Raw genomic sequence first — 19,052 nt, 5'->3', positions numbered from 1 at the left:
TATACATAATTATTATACACAGCACACACACATATTTTATGTAAACAAAAACTTTTAGTTTGAAAACGATTCGTCGCAATCAATCGTTTGACAGCACTTATTAAAATCTTAATCATTATATAATTTGGGTTTGGGATTTTCTTTCCATCACTGATTCTCCTGGGATTTAATCTCACTGTCAGCCATATAATTGTAATTATCTAGATGTCGGTCTCAATCCTTCCTTCCATCCACCCAAACAGGATTTAGATGTGGGGTTCTGCTGTTCCTTTGTGTACCTTTGTGTTTGATTTTTATAAGCAGGGCTCTATTCAACCTTCAAGTTGGTTTTCCATTCCATGATGTCCTCTGCTTCATTTGGGTATGTTAGCTGCCGATTAACTAACCACCATCTTTAGAAGGCTTCAGCATAGGTATGCTTTACATGATGCACATTCAGTGACTGAATGACCCAGATTTAACAAGGGGAGCAGGTAGAGGTATTTTTGGAAATATGTCACGTTAGCCTGCCTTATTAAAAATCTTGAAGTACAAGAGAGGTCCTAGTAGCAGATGTCAAGAGAGTAATTCGATCAGAGGGACACCATCAGCCGGAGATGATCAATACTTATGTAATGTGACTGTCTGCTCAGTTCTGCTTTTCTGGTGAAGTTTGCTGCCCTGACAAATGTGACCGTGCTCAAATTACGCTGACTGACCTGTGAAATCAGACAGTGGGTTGTAAACTTGCCAATTGTCCCTCCAACCGAATAAACCAGTTTGAGAATCTATTATTCAGAGAGTTGTGATGTGTAAATAAGAGGCAGACTCCGTCTCCAAGCTTCAGGGCGATGCTGGGTGTTTATTTCTCTCCTGGACAACCCTTTGCTCGCTTTCTGTTTACTCTTAGATGAATCGTTTCCACAACATTAGAAACAGCAAGTAATAACTAGATACATTATATGGGAGTGTTTTTTACTTATAGCTCAACTGGCGGAACATGCTAGAGATGCCATCTATGCTAGAAAAGGTCATACACTGTAAAAAATGAAAAGTTGACGTAACTTAAAATTTCAAGGCAACTCGCTGCACAGCTTTTTTGAGTTTACTCAACTTTTTTTTTTTCAATTAACTGAGTAGTGTCACATGACTGTCAATTGAAATAAATAGTTGAACCAACTTAAAATAAAAATGCAACAATCAAGTTTCTGAGTTCACTCAACTATGGACTTAGTTGACCCAACTCAAAATATTATGTTTTATATAAAATTAATATATAATTGTTTTATTATTATTTACACACTCTTAATACTCAATTCTACTTAATAGATATGTTATAGACACACTCATATGTAACTGCTTAAGCTGTTTGTGTTTTAAACATTTTAGTAGTGGACTCCCTGCGTCATTTACTTCAGAGCTCAACACTGAGCACATGAGCCTCAATCATGATCACAAACATCAAACATCATTAAACAACATATAGTTAAAAAAGGAACTCTAAATACCAAAGGTAACTTACAATGACAACAAAAACAAAAAATATAGCCAGCAAACACTAAAATAGCAATCATTTTAATAATTTTAACCAGCAAATTGAAAATTCTGCAATGCATGCTGGGAACTTTCAAACACTACAATTGTTTTCTTTTTGCCCATTGGCAAATTGGTCAAACTTCTTGACGCGCTTTGGACAATCACTTAGGTATCTAAGTACAGTCAACAAAAGAATCTTTGTTGGTACCACATTTAGACTCATTTTGTTCAGCATACTCAAAATAATACATTCTTACTCTTCTACTAAAAAACTTTGTTCAAATTATTTAATTAAATTATTAATTTGTTACCTTTGTTGGGTGAACAATTTAAAGTTGTATTTTTTACAGTGTAGGGTTCATTTTCAGGGAACATGCAAATTGATTAAAATAGCTAAAATTTTGTAAATAAGGTCTGTCAATTGCAAAAAGGTAAATTTGAATATCTATTTCGAGACAAATGACCATGTGCTTTGCAAAGTAGTTCTCAAATAATATTTAAAGGGACAGTTCACCCAAAAATAAAGATTCTATCATCATGTTCTCACCCTCGAGTTGTTCCAAATCTGTATAAATGTCTTTGTTCTGATGAACACAGAGAAAGATATTTGGAAGGACACTTGTATCCAAACAGTTCTTGGCCACCATTGACTACCATAGTAGGAAAAACTATGGTAAAAAAAACGGTCAAAAGTACCATCAAATTTTTTCCTTCTGGTAGTCAAAGGAGGCGATGAACTGTTTGGTTAAAAGCATTCTTCCAAATATCTTCCTCTATGTTCATCTGAACAAAAAAACTTCATACAGATTTAGAACAACATGAGGGTGAGTAAATGAAGACTGAATTTTCATTTTTGGGTGAACTGTTTTGGTCTGTGGGTGCTGAGAAGCCTAATTGTGAGATATAGGTTAATCTCATAGATAATGTCACCTCACTTACTGTCATCAAGTGATGCATTTTAGTTAAGGAGAATTAGTCAGACTATTTGTTTTCTGAATTAATATAATGCTAGCATTTAATGCAAAATATGTCACAGAACATGTTATTATTATGCAAATGTTAAAATATTAAAATCACCTTTAATAACTGACTCTAATAACTGAATTATGGCTCATTTATTTGTTTTATGAACTGGGTGCGTTTACGTCTTTTATTTTTGTTTTGGTAGCCTCCTTCTGTTCTAGATGCTCGGTTAAAAAGGTTTCCATGGTAACCTGTTACCGTGTTAAGGATGAGTTAGATTCAGTGACCCCCTTTCGTTTTTAGTAGGGTGTCAATGTTTTTATACAACATGGTAAAAAACCTCTATGCCTTTGATTTCAGTGTTATTCAGACTCTCTAGGGATCCTTTGCAGATTTTGGTGCACAGTTCCAGTTTTATTTGAGTTTTAATTGTTGAAAGTGACCGTTGGAGCGACACTGGATTCATTCATTGTAGCAACACTGAACTCTGGGCCTCCGCCAATCAGCAAAGAAGCTCTTTCTTTCGCCGTAACATTATACCCCCAGAGCTACCGAAGAGAGGACTAAAAAGACAGACATTATGATTCCAATCCCTCTGTAGATGTCCTGCGTCTCAGGTTCAACTGGCACAAATTGCCTCACAGTCTGCCTCCACCAGATTTGAGTTCAATATTTTATGTGAAGGTTGTTAGAGATGAACCCCTGGGACCCTCTGGGTAATATAGAAATGGGGGAAGGGTTTATCATGGTCAATTTACCTCGTGTTAAATTTATCTTGGGCTGCAAACCATGATGGGCTGTTTTGACCAAAACATTCTAGGAACCACATCTCAATCATGTAAAAAAGACCTTAAAGTCACCATGCAATCAAACAGGAAAATTCTAAGGCCCGGTTTCACAGACAAAGCTTAAGGCTAGTCTCGGACTAAAAGGAATGTGTGACCTGTCTTAATTGAATATAACTTGCCTGGAAATATCTTAAAATATATCAGTGCCATTGTTTTGTCTCAAGATGCTCACCAGTAATGTATTCTTCTAAGGCATTTTCATAAAAGCGACATAAATATCTCAATTCAACTAAGGCTTAGTCCTGGCTTAAGCTAAGCCGCGTCTGTGAAACCAGGCCTTTGTGTTTTACACAGTGTTGCAGTGATTATTATAAATGGTTTATCCGTGCACACCATTATTTTTTAACAATTCATCTGCACTTGTAATCTTTAATCAAAAATGTTAAGCTCCTCTCCCACTCTCAACAACGACTCTTCACCACATGACATCACCAACAAAAAAGAGGTAGGACTATACTGACTGTCCAATGGCCAGGCATTTTTTGCCCTCCCCTTCAGGCCCAAATTACAACAAACCAATCTAAAAGGGAAGGGCAATATAAAGCCCCGCCCTACATTTTTTTCTAATATCAGAAGCCGTTTCACTCGGATACACGTCACGATATGGAAAAGAAGTCAATCGCAATATCCGTTTCATGGTGACTTTAAGAATTTTGTAACCATTATATAATGTTATATTTTGTGGTATTGGATATTTTATAATGTGGTTTAATTTTAGCGCTGTGCAACGATTAATCGCGATTAATCGCATCCAGAATAAGGTTTGTATTTACATAATATAGCACTGGGCATATTTATTTTCTATTTATAAACACATACATGTACACATACAATACATGTCTGTACAATATCTGAATGTATATATTTATATGTAATTTAAATTACACATAAACAATTATTCATTTTTTAATTTTTCTTAATCTATATACATGTATGTGTACGTGTATGTGTTTATAAACGCAAAATAAATATGCACAGTGCTTAGACAAATATTATGTAAACACAAACTTTTATTCTGTATGCGATTAATCGGGCTTAATCGTTGAACAGCCCTATTTAATATGATGTTTCAGATTTAATTGATTGATTTTTCTCCTCCTCTTTGTAGATACACACATACCGCCCAGTACATCAATAGAGGTGAGTCATCTTTTTGCTTTTGTTTAAGTGCAAGACTGGTTTTTGAGTTGACAGTGAGTCATTCTGTTTCTATATTTGGTAAAGCGCACCAGCTTGATACGCTGCGTTCTTATAGCAAGATTAATAAATCCTCCTTGGAAACAAAGGTGGTTATATTCTCTCTATGTTTAGTTTCTGGAGGTTTCTAGGTGTTCCTCAAACAGTTAACCTGAGTTGAATCTTTTATTGGCTCTCATTGTTCTCATTTCTGTTTGTGGTGAACCATCCAAACCTGAATGTCACTAGGAGTATCTGACCCTCATTTTCTTCGCTCACATCGCTTGATGTTATTCATTGATGAGCGTTTGTTCTTTGTTGGCGTGACAACCAAGTGACGCTCGGCCTGCCTCAAAAATTCGGTGTTTTGGTCTCTAAGCTCCCTGGCATTCTGGGAACTAGCCAAAGCTGTGCTATAACTCAGTCAGAAACTGAGCGTTTTCCCAAGCTTTTCATCACACAGAGAGATCTCCTGCTGCCCACCTCACACGGGACATGGCATACATACAGCTTTTTCATTCAGCAGACAAGAGATTTCTATGCAGTTTCCAATGTTTTTCAAAAATGATGCCTTTCTTTAAAATGTTTTAAAGATTCACTAGCTCTCTTGGCTAAATGTGAGAGATTTGAGATGGGTGAGAGAGTAACAGATGGGTTCACACAGGGGATGCACGCAGACGAACACGCGCCCACACGGCCACATGCGCACAAATTTACAAATAAAAAGAACACATGTGCCCGTGTGGGCATACGGACCTTCACTAAGAAAGACCTTCACTAAGAAAAAAATGATAGACAGTAGACTCGTGACGGTGAATGGGAAGATTCTGCCTCCCTCTGTACACAAACACAGTCTTTTCTGTTATAGAGTAGATGTACTGCACAGATAAGCTCTCAGTTTTGCAAGTCAAGTAAATGTTAATGAGCCATGTGACAACTTTCGCTAACTTTCGTTCCACGGCCATTATTACTCGAGGGAAAAGTTAGTTATTTTCGCGTGAGTGACGCGATCTGACAAATATTTTCAACCTTCGCGAAAGACGTTAGCGTCATTCGCACCGCCTGCCGCGAGTTCGCGTCTATACGCATCTTTGCATTGACTTTGTATGTAATTTACTCGCGCAAAACGCTTAATTTGCGTTTGGTGTGAACCCAGTGTTAGAGGAACAGTTCACCCAAAAATGGGAAATCGTTCACCATTTATTTGCCCTTATTTCATTTCAAATCTGCATGTCTTTCTTTCTTCTGCAGAACGCAAAAGACGGTATTTTTAAAAACATTGGTAACCGAATAACATTGGCCCCCAAATCATTCCATGGACACAAAACCACAGAGACATTTCTCAAAATATCTTGCACAAAAGAGTAATATACACTTTTTGAACAACATGAGGTTGAATAAATGACTCAATTTGTAGTCTTGCAGGAACTAGGGAGTTTTGCAATCCTTAAATTTGGTTGTGACTTCCTCCCTATGTATACTGCCTGCATGTGCATCATTCTTCTGAATTTGCACACAGACGTAATTTGGTTTTCAAGGGGATCTCTAAGATTTCTGTCATTAGTTAACCATGAACCATTAGCCATCAACGACAGGCCGTATTGATCTCGTTTCCAAATCGGTGTCGAGGAAGCTTTTTCAGCTGGGATTCATCCGGCCTCTAAAGCGAAGCGGCCCTTGGCACCCTCTGCAAAATCTAAGCCAGTTTTTCCTATCAACTCTATTGGCACAAAGAATCAAATGCTTTATAAATAGGAGAATAGTAATCAAGTTAAGATGCTTTGGCCTTTCACCAGAGAAAAACCACTCCGTCAAAGTCAGACTGAGAAATACGTAAGTGTTAAGTAAAGTGTGCATTATGAAGTGCTACTAGACAAACTGCTTATCAATGAGTGTCCATCAACCGATCATTATAGCTTCCATGACCCGCAATCCCTAAAGGATAAAAGAGCCAGATGATATTGACTGCTAGAGGTTTCGGCAACTTTGTAAAGATCTCTCTGTTTCCTCCCCCATGGTGCACAGACAAAGGATTTGGCCCCAGATCCTGTTCAGTGGCAAATGGGGATTAACAAGTATCCTAAATCTCTTCAAGCGTCAGGTCTAACTACCTATCAGAGGTCTTGATCTCGAGGGTGAGGCAGCTGCTAAACAGGCTTCAGGGGTAGGAATGTTGAAGAATAACAAACCAACCATGGTTTGGAAAAAACACCTGTAAACTGGCCTGTAAATTCCCAGCACAATTTCCCCTTCAGTGTCTTCATGTAATGCTGATGTATTTAGAAGAATACGTCTCTTAGACACCCCTCGTATCACTTTCTGTTTCCGTGGGGTTGGAGAACTTGTTTTTTCACTCGGAGTTGAGTAGCCTCGTGGTTTAATCCCCAGAGGTTTTCTTTATGACTGCACAAAGCTCGTTTCTTTCACCTCTCTGCATAAATACCCTTCCTCAGCTGACTGCGTGTATGTGTGTGTTTTTGCGTAAGGATGAGGTAGAATGTGCAAGCACGTTAGTTGGGTCTCACACGGCCCTTGACGCACATATTGTTCCATATACATTCGATTTACACATAAGAATCACTTTTTAGTCACGCAACAAGGCATTATCAATGTCTTGTGCCTTCCGAAAGATTACCTGAAGCTTGATACAGGTTAAGAACAAGAAATAGAGACCGTTGAATCTCAGAGCACAGATGCCCGCATGGCCTATTTGTGTGTATAAGGACAAGCTTTGTTGTGTGTTTGTCAGCTGAGGACCAGCGCTTAACTGTGTGATGTAAGGCAGTGGGGCGTGAAGGCCAATCTGAGCTGGAATCAGTTTTATCCCTTGTGTCTTCTGACTTCACTTCACTGCTAAGAAATGTAGTTAATCCTGGATCTCTGTGATTGATTAACCAGTGACTGATTTATCAAGGTTTGTTTTATCAGTCATAACTGTTTCATTACTGACTCCTGAGGAAACGTACAAATGACTATGCAATACAATGCTAAAGTACAGGAAGCCAAGCAAGAGTTTTGCTACATGTTGTAGGGATGGGTTAAGATGTTGACTAGTTTTAGTACAATTTTCTTAGTTTTATTACACCGTGTCTACACCGGATGCGACACGATAAAAGACAATAAAATGCATTAGAACCCAAATAATAAAAAATTTTGTCCACACTGGATGCGGCGCGACACAACGAAGCCATTAAGAACAAGCCGTTGTCGTGTCGCGCCGCTCGCAACCGGTGTAGACACAGTGTTCGTTTTAAGAATAGCTAATTGGTGCTTTTTAAAAGTTTGTGTCAGACTATGCAATGCATTTTAAAGATAGCTAGCTAGTTAGTTGTTTTGCAGATTTAGGTTTAGGGCTGCATTATAAATCATTAGTTAACAGCCGTTCTTCAGTGAAGTACGGTTAAATGCTGCTGCATCTGAAAGCCAGAGGGCGCTCTCGTGCAGAAACTCCAAATAAGCACCGCAGAAGAAGTACAACATCACACCTATGCTGCATCCCAATATCAAAATACAGCTCTTCCTTGCATTTAAGTATTTATTTATTTATTATTTTGTATGTAATGTTCACTGTATACTTACATTTATTAATTTAGCAAAGCATCTTTTATTTAATTTTATTAATGCAGTGTAGCGTCACTAAACTCTGCCCTCTCGCGGTGAGTTGTTGGTAATATCAGCCGTTAAGTGTCCATGGATTCATATTTCGAATTTTCACCAGAAACAGTAAACCATCCGGGTACTTTGAGAATACTCCTTTCAGCATAGTATGATTTGGGACATACTAATTCTATTTTCTAATACTATTTAGAACGGAGAGGATGCGAATTGGGACGCAGCACTAGTTCCAGAAATTTTTTTGTTGTTGCTGAAACTAGTAACTTTTTATTAGCACCTATTGTATTATTGTAATCTATTATTACTTAGGTTTACCTATTGTAACTACTGTGGCTTGGAGAGATTTGTGCCAGATTGCCTCACAGTCTACTTAATAAAATTACCATGATCTCTTCAAGAGCATTTAAAGACATAGTTCACCCAAGATAAAAACTCTGTAATCATTTATTTACCATTATGTCATTCAAAACCTGTTTAAATTTCCTTTTTCTGTGAAACACAAAAGAAGATATTTATAGAAATGTTTCCTTCAAAGACTAATGGTTTTATCTCTCAGAAGATGCCTGTGCAAAAAAGAAACTAAAAAGCGCAGATATTGAAGCACAGTGACACATCATGTTATGTAAAGGAAAATGCTGAGTCTTTGTCCTCTAAATTTTTTGAACACCCCAGTAAGCATTTTCCATTCATATCAACCTAAGATGCTTGAGTGAGGTCGGGAAATTTTGAGACCGGGCAAAGCTTCAGGAGGGATCTTTCGTACGCCCAACAGTGGGACGACATGTGCTAGTGTAGCCTGTCTGTACAGGACAGTGAGTCACAGTGTTCGTCTGAGGAAAACAAATGTCCACCTTGCTGTTGGGCTCTGGATGGAGCCCAGATCATTATGTAACCGTTCTCTTACTTTCTTTTATTCGCCCTCATTTTCTCATACCCATTCTCTGCCTTATTCTCTTGCTTTCAGAGGTTCAGTTCTGAGTCCAAGTGGTGCTGGTGCCAATCCTCAAATGCCCTGAAACTATTTCTGTTCAGATACTGGATGGAAAATGTGTTTGTGCCCATCTTCTGAATGACTAATTTTATTAACCAATTAGTTTTTTCCAATTCAATTTATCCATGAAATGAACAAATGTGCAAGGACCTTTCAAGGTAGTCCAAGCACTAAGTTCCTTTTGCGTTCACACAGTCTGTGGTCTTGAAACTGGATTTAGCTCTCTCTTTAGTGTGCTTTAGTCCAAGTTTGTTGCGTTAGTTAGTTTATTGTCCCATTCATTTTATTACTTGAAATGCATAGAGAATGCCCAAAAATCAAGTGTTTTTCAGATTGGCATGCCACGAAACTCATATGGTTTTGACTTACGCAGATTTTTACAAACTTTAAGTTTAAAGCTCTCCCTCTTTTGTTATAAACATTGCAGAAATTTATTTGCAATGAAAAATGTACAGATTGCCGATTTAGGAGGTAACCGGTGTAATCTTTGTTAGTAAGTTGTGGAAAATAGAAAAAAAGCCAATGAACTGGTGCTTGAGTGGTTCATCTCCATACGATGCTGGGAACATGTGAACAAACTCAGGATTTGACTTGGATACAATGATGTCATATGAGAAGAGCTCAGACAACAGTAGTCTGTGTCTTCTTTGTTTTGTGTAGCGTGAGAGCTGGGAATAATACAGTAATATAACCGTAAGGCAGCAATAGGCCTAGTTGTACAGGGTGAGGGGCTCAAACCAGGGTTGGTGTTTTATCTAACAAAAGATGGCAAATTTTGATATTTATATGCTTTGTCATAGAGCTGAAGTGTTTCTCTGCTCTTCAGTGGATGTGCGTAAGAGTGCCGGGATGTTTTTGTTCGCTTCTGTCAGCTCAGTTCTACATGAGGAACCTCTTTGCCCCCTGCCTCTCTGATCTCTTTGCCTCTCTCTCAGTTCTGAGAATCACGTCAGTCGACAGCCGGCTCAGATTTAGCTGTTCCGATGGAGATGCTTGCTAAGGTTTTGGTGGAGCAGTTGATATAGTATCTATAAAGCCCCAATTTCTGGCATATTCTTCCTGTGTCAAGGTTTTTAAACTCACCACGCCCAAAAACGTTGACTGCCAGAAATCCGCTTGGTATATAATTAACTATAAATGGCTCTTTAAAATGGAAAGTCATTGAATGCTTGAGAGAAAGTATGTGAATGGTTTAACAAAAATGTACGAACTTAAAAAAACAAGCTTTGGAAAGTTATTAAAATTTACACTAAAAGAAAAATGTAATATACAGTCGTACTCATGAATATCTAGTTTGCTTGCTCAAGTAAAGACAGCAAATCAGATTTGAGCTTGCAATTTTCTGCAAACATTTGGTATTTCTGTGTGCAGTTTGCATCAGATGATCATTGAACATTCTTTCCGTGGCTTTAATCTGAGGCTGAGAGCAATCATTGGTTTTCCACAAAGATCTCTTTGAGAATTTGTGCTGCATTTTGATGTTAATCCCTTCCTAGTGTGCACACTGATTATTAGCACATTGACCCTTTAGTGTATAGACAAACAAGATGTGAATGAACAATGAAGAAAAGCCTGTTTTATCTTGTCTCATCTGGATGACCTGACACTAAATGTACTCTAGAGATGATCCAGCTTAATAGGATCTGTGTAATATAAATGCTAAATAACCCAATTTTTAATGCAGTTGTTTGACTCTGTAGTAGCTCTACAGTTGATTATTCTTCAAGCCTGTCGAAGACGATTTGACACAAACTAAATATTTCAGATATGAACACTGTTTGTTTGTGGCATGTTGGTTACAGGCTCACATTACCGCTCATCATGTGATTGTGTGTGCGTTTAAAGTAGAGGCTGACATTTTTTCGGGAATCCCGTGGGTCACGGGAATCCCGCGGGATGGGAAACAAAATCACTATTAGTCACGTGACTGGGACGGGACAAGCAAAATGTCAGCGGGAGTGGGCGGGACAGGGAATCGTAACAACAATATGATACCCAACTCTGTACACTAATATACCATTTATAGAAATAAACTATATGTTTTCATTTTGTTGAAGTCAGTTCTAGTTGCGCTATATCTGTATGCTCTCCTATTTGCTTTGGTGTGGCTGGTTAAGTAAATGATGCGTACCATACCCGTAACCGTTACTGGCGGTAATGCACCAAATCCGGATCTGGAGTGGAACTCGGCTTCGTTCTATCCGGATAGCGAGCCATTTCATATTGTTTAAATTGAGCAGCGCGTCTACATAGCAGAGCTTTACACATCACATGCACTTAGGGACATTTATGTTGATGATCTTGCTACCATATCCTCTAATATCTTTATTTAGCACCAAACGAGTTTCATTTTAACCCTTTTCGCTCTGCGAGCGATGCTTCTCCCACCAAATTAGACATTAGACAGATGAATCGCGGAACACATCATTTGAGAGTCAGTCAAGAAGTAAGGTAAGAATAACTGCCTATTATTACGAAATAATAGTGTTTTTACACCTCCTATGTACATAAACTTGTTGTTGGACACTCTATAAACCAAAGTAGGACCTTAAAAATCCCAAGTTATGTACTCTTTAACGGCCCGCCTGGAAACAACATGAAGCCGTCTGATTTTGCGTGTCGTGTTCTTTAAAGGACCCATTGTATGAAAGTCAAATTTTTTCTGTGTCTAAGTGCTATAATCGGGTCCCCGGTGCATCTAGCAACCCAGAAAACGTGAAAAACAAGATCCCAATAACTTTGTTTTGGTAAGCCTTTCCCAGCAAGCATGTGAGAAATCGAGCCGTTCAGATTTCGCTCCTGATGTGACGTAGACGCAGGCTCTTATTATAATATTACCGCCCCTTAATCTACACAATTCCTCCCACTGCGCTCCGCCATTGTTGTTTTCACAAGGACAACATGCAATGTAGTCGCTGCCAGAGTCCAAACCTAGGAAGAGACAGGAGTGGATTTATTTTATTTTTAGTGGAAATCCCTCAGAAACCATAAGTAAAAACCTGCTTGTTTGTGCGAATCACTTCAAGCCGGAGTGCTTTATCAACCTGGGACAGTACAAGCAGGATTAGCTTCAAAGTTGTTTCTCAAGAGGGATCGAGACCAACTGAACGAGACAAAACTGCCGATGTAAGTAATATTTATCAACAGTCTGAATTGACGTACATGTACCGTGTATATAGGAGGATAATGTTAGCATACGATAGCGAAGGGAGCTAAGTCAGTCACGGGCTAAATAGAACATTCAAAGCCAGTGTTAAACTTACTCTATATTTATATGTTATTTGGCAAATGGGCACTTGGAGTTTAGCTGTATGTATGTTAATACATTATGTGCGTTAATATGTTCAGCTGCGGCAAGCTGTTTGTTTTGCTAATGAGCAAGGGCGAACACTGCGGTTAGCTTAGTTTTAAACGTCTCAAATCATCGTGTTTAGGCTGAAAAATCTGTCACAGCATAACGTTACTAGTTATGCTCTCACATTGTGTGTGTAACGTTATAACTTGTCAACGACAAGCGCTAAAATACACGTAATTCCGCTGAGATCTGCAGAAGCACATTCTGTGGATTTTAGGCAAGCATACACGCACAACGTGAGCGCGTTAGGATGCGCCGTTTGCTGTGACGGATTTTTGTGTCCGGACGAATGATTTGAGACGTTTAAATGTTCCAGACATTTCATGAAGACCCTAATAAATCATACCAACATGTTGAAAGTGCTCATTTTATGAGTCCTTTAACGGCCTGCCTGGAAACAACACGAAGCCGTCTGATCTAAGAAGTAAGCTGTCGTGTTCACAACGGTTGCTATAAGAATTCATCACGATCGACTAAACGCTTAATTCTTAAAAGTATGCGAGGTTCACGGCATAAACTTTAATTTTGTTGCTGTTAACTTTTGACACGTTCGTGAATGTACACAGGTCTGTTACTGCGGGGACATTTCCATGCCTCTAAACATGACGCGGCACAAAAGAAACGTGATTGGTTGCTTTACCAGTCAGGCATATTGCCTCTTGGGAGGGCCTTGGCCAAAGAAAGCGGCGATAAGTTACAGACCTTCCGGGCTAAATGTGAGTACGCCCTAAGTGTGTTTTAACACACTGTTTGAATTCAGAACAGACTGTGTTTGCAATTAGATATTTTGATTCTTTCTAATAAGATTTAAAAGATAACAAAATTAAGAGAATCAAGCATTTATTCAAGTAAGTATGACTAACATACATGTCATGATGGTACAGTCATGACCAAACTATTTCACATGTATGGGCTTAACAGTGCCTCATGCATTTTTTAAAGTGAATGTTCACAATTTACGCATGAAGAGTGTGACAAATTCAAGAACACCGACAAGCCTTAACTTATTTTATGAGGTCTGAATGTCATCCTAAAATCGGGTCTTGAGATGAGCGATGATGTCATGTGAACCGGCCTCAGTGAACAGTAGGCAGTGTCTTCATTGTTTAGCGTACGTAGTGTGACACACAGAGAAAGCTGAGGAAGTAAAGAAACATCATCTTCCTATCAGCGTGGACATACTGAGAAGAATGAAATATCACCCGAAATGGGTTCGACTGGTTACAATGAGTGAGGCAGGGGTTTGACACCTTTTGTGAAGGGATGGGGGTGTTTGTATTTGACACATGTTGCCATAAATCTATCTTAGTTTTTTTAACTATAAATAGCCTATAGGCTGGGTGTCTGTGTGGGCAGGACAGGAGAGGCCAGGATGATTTCGTTCTCCAATTTTGTTCCACAGGACAGGGCTTTTTGCAGTCACCCTCCCTCATCTCTCTCATTTTCTTTTCACCCATTCCTGAGTCACAAGCATGGAGAGAAGACTGCAGATAATAGTCCTGTGTTCATTCTATAAGACGTCTCCAGGAACTTCGTGTTCTCTCATGATCACACTCCTCACATCATCCAGATCGTACACACGTAATGCCTTACACTGCCACAGCTGCAGGAAAAATGAATTGCGTTCGCCGTTCGGCTCAAATTTACTTGAAAATGTTATAATTACGCTTAAAAAAAATCTTCGTTTTTTTAATGTTATGTCCTTAATCTATAATACAGTGAGGGCATAAGACGGTATAGTACTTGTACAGTATGACCGTAATTATCGATCGATAAGATGTTACACAGTAAACGATAAAACATAGTTTCATCAGTTTTTCTACTGACCGACTTTCCATTGTTTTTCAATGTAATCACACGACGAATGGACGTGTTTGACCATTTTTTTTACAGTAGCAAGTTGGCATGACAATTTCTGTCATTTTCGTTATTGCATTACTTCTCAAAAGTGTGTTCGAAGACCCTCACAATCTGCGCAGCACATTTTTTAAACCATTCCCGAGCGCTACTTCTCGACTTTCAGATTTAAAGACTAACTGAGATTTTATACACTATGACAACATTTGCGTTGGGCCTGATATCTAAAAAACGAACCACAAATGTGAGAAAACAATTATATATTATATAACGAAAATAGTTATAGTACATTAGTAGTCATGCTCGCAGTCGCTGTAAATGTCATAAGTATTACCATCATGTTCTGTAGGTTTGTGGTTTGTGCCATGTACCAGAGCCGCTCGTGTGTTTTTGGTGAAATCAGGGTGGCTTATTGTTGCGTCACTGGCTTACTGCAGTTGTACACTAAGACTGGATTATCATATGGTGATCTGATGTCTGGGTGTATTCACCAGCAGCTCTGTAGAAACAAAACTATTCAATTTAGCTCCAGGGCTGTTGCTCTCATTGCTGACGTGTGTCTATAAAGCTCTTTATTATTGAATAGATAATGAAGCATTCAACCTATCTGCATCATAACACATCCTCCTGCTGTTTTCTTGTGTTACATAAAAGCTCTGTTCACTGCCTCTCCCAGATGTGCCTCCAATTAAACTAAAAATGAATGTCTGAAGATTCATCAGTGTTGACCGCACCTGGAAAACCTAGAATGAAAGGCAATCAATAAAAGAAAGTGTTTGTGAAGGTCTTGATCAATGTCATCACAAAATGTCGTGTGGAATTTATTTGTAACCACTCACCTTTAGTGATGTTGTGCCTCAGTCAATGTCTGTTTAGCTTGTAAATTAGTGTATTGCATAGGGTTGGGCCGACAGACGATGGCTGAAAGTCATCACGATGTTTAGCCGGCATCGTGATTCCAAAACTGACTTTAAACTATACAGCTAGCGCATATATGGAGAAGATGTGTGTGACTTTTCACTGTAGACATTGTCCGATGCCAAATTGGTAGACATCGCACTCCCTGAAAATCAGCTTTAGCTGATATACCTTTTTAAAATTAGCTGTTTTTTTATTTGATATATCAACCAAAAATATTGATGACTCATTCCCACACTGTGCCGATTTTCATCCAATCAAATGCTTTCTAAAATAAAAATGTCCCTCCTTTAACCTGTAACTGACTAGCAGAAAAGCCATTTGATTATATGTTATGCCTAAACTTTGTTTCAGGAAGATGATTCAAGAGTTTTATCGTCACGTTAAAGCAGCCATTTACAACATATAATGAAATTCTTGTTTAACCACAAACATAAATTTAAGAAAAGAAGAAATATTTATAAACATAACCATACAAAAATATACTAAATGTAAACATGAAGACAAACATGTGCAAGGTATAAAGACAAATATGTGCAGAGTACTCCAAGAAATACAGTGGCTTGCAAAAGTGTTCAACCCCCTTCATTTTATTCACATTTTGTTATGCTGCTGCCTTATCTTAAACTACTTTAAATGATTATTTTTTTTACATTAATCTACACTCCGTGCACAATAAGGACAAAACAAAAAACGGATTTTTGACAGCTTTGCAAATTTATTAAATAAATAAAATAAAAAACAAAAATAAGTACATTGCATAAGTATTCATACCCTCAACTCAGAAAATGGTTATAGCGCCTTTACAGACTCAAATCTTTTTGGGTATGATGTGAAAAGCTTTACACATCTGCATTTGGCAATTTTCTGACATTCTTCTCCTCAGATCCTCTCAAACTCTGTCAGGTTGGAAGGAGATAATCAGTAGACAAACATTTTCAGGTTTCTACAGAAATGTTCAGTTGGGTTCAAGCACTAGCTGGGCCACTCAAGGACATAGACAGAGTTGTCCATAAGCCACTCTTGTATTGTTTTAGTTGTGTGCTTAGGATCATTGTCATGTTGGAGAATGAACCTTCTGCGCTGTCCGAGGTTCTGAATGTTCTGGGCTAGGTTTTCATGATCATTATCTCCGTATTTTGTGTACAGTCCCTGAAGCTGAAAAACACCCCCACATCATGATGCTGTTTCCACTACACTTTACTGTTGAGACGGTATTGTACAGGTGTTGAGCAGTGCTTGTTTTTCTCCAGACATGATGCATGAATCTGAGATTCAGACCAGAATATCTTGTTTCTGACAGTTTGAAAGATTCGTTGAAGTATGTTTTTGCATATTTCAAGTTTCCATGTGTCTTCAGTGAGCAAAGGCTCGAGTCTTGCCACTAAGCCATAAAGCCCAGATTGGTGGAGTGTTGCAGTGATGTTTGTCCTTCTGTAAGTTTCTCCCATCTCCATATATGATCATGGAGCTCAACCAGAGTAATCATCAGCTTCTTGGTCACCGCTCTAACCAAGACCCTTCTCCATCGATGGCTCAGTTTGGACAGGAGGTCAGCTCAAGTAAGAGATCTGGTGGTTCCAAACCTCTTTCATTGAGGATAAATGGAGGCTACATGCTTCTGTGAACCTTCAATACAGCAGATTATTTTCAGAAGTCTTCCCCAGATCTGTGACTTGATACAATCCTGTCTCAAAGCTATACTGGCAGTTCTTTTGACCTCATGTCTTGGTTTTTACTTTGATATGCATTTTCAGCTGTTGCACCCTTTATAGAGAGGTATGTGCCGCTCCAAATCATACTTATTCAATTGAATTTGGCACAGGTTAACTCCACTCGAAGTGTAAAAACATAAACAAGCAAAACTAATGCTTCTGAGCAAAATTTCAAGTGTCCCAGAAAAGGGTGTGAATACTTATGCAATGTACTTATTTTTGTATTTTATTTTTAATAAATTTGCAAAGCTGTCAAAAATCAGTTTTTTGTTTTGTCATTATTGTGCATGGAGTGTAGATTAATGTAATTTAAAATAGTTTAAGATAAGGCAGCAGCATAACAAAATGTGAATAAAATGAAGGGGGTTGAACACTTTTGCAAGCCACTGTATGTCAACAAAGAAAAACAAACTTGTTTTCATTAAATGGCAACATAAATTCTTATAGTAATGAATCCTCATGTATGCTTGCTGTAGCGTCTCCTCTCAGAGTCATTACCTGAGCTCAGCTGTGGTTTATTACATAGAGGATTACATTGCATAAGAGCAAGACACTTAAATATTTATTTTCCTCATGATGAGGATTAACGCTGGACCTCTGACAACATGTTATGATTAACAAGTATTAACCGCAGCCAATCCACATGAGTGTCAATATTGATATAGAGCTGCTTGGATGAGTCTCGGTTTGTTTAATAATGGTGGAAGAGACTGAGTACTTGGAGTGAAATAATTCACAGACTTATCTGCTTGGCCACAAACTCATTTTATGGCCTTTATTTTCATCTTGATAAGGTACTTCATGTAACCAGTGCTGGGTCTTGGCATTGCAATGCACTTCTTCATCGGCCCTTTTATTTAAAATGGGTGTGGTGGGGTGTTGGCGCCTCATGTCTGATTTCGACCGGGGCGTCGTATGAGTCAGGACCGCTGTGCATATTTAATTAAAGGTGCCTTAAGTCAGTGGTTCTCAAACTGGGGGCCGTGGCCCCTGGAGGGTCCCAAGATGGATCCAGGGGGGCCCCAAGATGTTGTGGCATTTTATAAAATATAGAAATTTATCATAGATTTTATGCAATCAAACATCAGAAAAATGACACCACCAACCAAAAGAATTGAGGTTCCAGCATTGTATAACTGAATGTTTTTGGTTTAATTAAAATTCTAAGTTTAAGATTATACATTTTTATATGGGGGGCCGCAAAGCGATGCACTTAACACAAAGGGGGCCTTACAACGAAAAAGTTTGAGAACCACTGCCTTAAGTGATTTCTGACAACTGTAGTTGTTATTTGAAATCGAAAAGCCAACTCACTACTACGCAAAAGGAACACGCCCCTTCCTGCATTGCTCCACTCTCATCTAGGGATGCAGCGATTACCGAGGTTCACTATTAACCGTGCTTAAAAACGTCACGGTTAATCAATCGTAAAGGCTCCGTTACACCGTGTGTTTCTGTTGCACGGAACGGAACTGTTGCAACTTGCACGAAACGAAAACAAAGTTACACCAGCGGTGCACCATCTTAAAGAGCCGTGCTTATCAGAGACATGGAGGCCACAACACACACTAGATTAACATGGCAGAGAGACCAAACAGCCAATCTTACAGTACATGTACATTCACAATCAAGGCTGAAGCGGTGACATTTGAGCTTTCAGTGCAACGTAAACAAACAAAGCGACATGTTAGTTAATAGAGTCGCACACCGGACGAGAAGCGTCGCATCGAGGACGGCTCATAGGATGTGTACATTCTGGATGCGCAAGCTCAAATTCAAAGTCTACTCCTGAAGCAAGTTGAACCAATTTAACTTATGCTTATGTTATTTTTATTAATAATATGTGGTGTTTAAACTAGGGCTGTCAAAAGATTAATCGTGATTAATCGCATCCAAAATAAAAGTTTGTGTTTACGTAATTTATGTCGGTGTACTGTGCTAATTCATTTTGTATTTATGAACACATACACATAAATGCATTTTTTTAAGAAAGATATAACATATAACAATTAATAAACGTTTATTTAGAATTTCAATTATTGGTAAATATAAATTAATACATTTAAATATTTCCTAAATATTTCCTAAATATAAAAATT

The 19,052-nt window shown here is 38.4% G+C and overlaps 1 protein-coding gene across 5 annotated transcripts in view; it reads left to right on the top strand.

Moving 5' to 3' along the window:
* The window catches only part of spire1a (spire-type actin nucleation factor 1a), a 46,542-nt gene that overhangs the window by 1,687 nt on the left and 25,803 nt on the right, over nucleotides 1-19,052 (top strand). For all 5 annotated transcript variants that reach the window (XM_057354380.1, XM_057354379.1, XM_057354378.1 and 2 more), the window contains exon 2: nucleotides 4,435-4,466. In XM_057354380.1, coding sequence (XP_057210363.1) covers nucleotides 4,435-4,466 — 32 coding nt within the window. The remainder of the gene's footprint in view (nucleotides 1-4,434; nucleotides 4,467-19,052) is intronic.

Source organism: Triplophysa rosa, linkage group LG16 (assembly GCF_024868665.1).
Source record: "Triplophysa rosa linkage group LG16, Trosa_1v2, whole genome shotgun sequence".
NCBI classification, from domain to species: domain Eukaryota; kingdom Metazoa; phylum Chordata; class Actinopteri; order Cypriniformes; family Nemacheilidae; genus Triplophysa; species Triplophysa rosa.
Note: the sequence above shows the minus strand (reverse complement) of the source record. Positions and strands in the feature narration are given on the sequence as shown.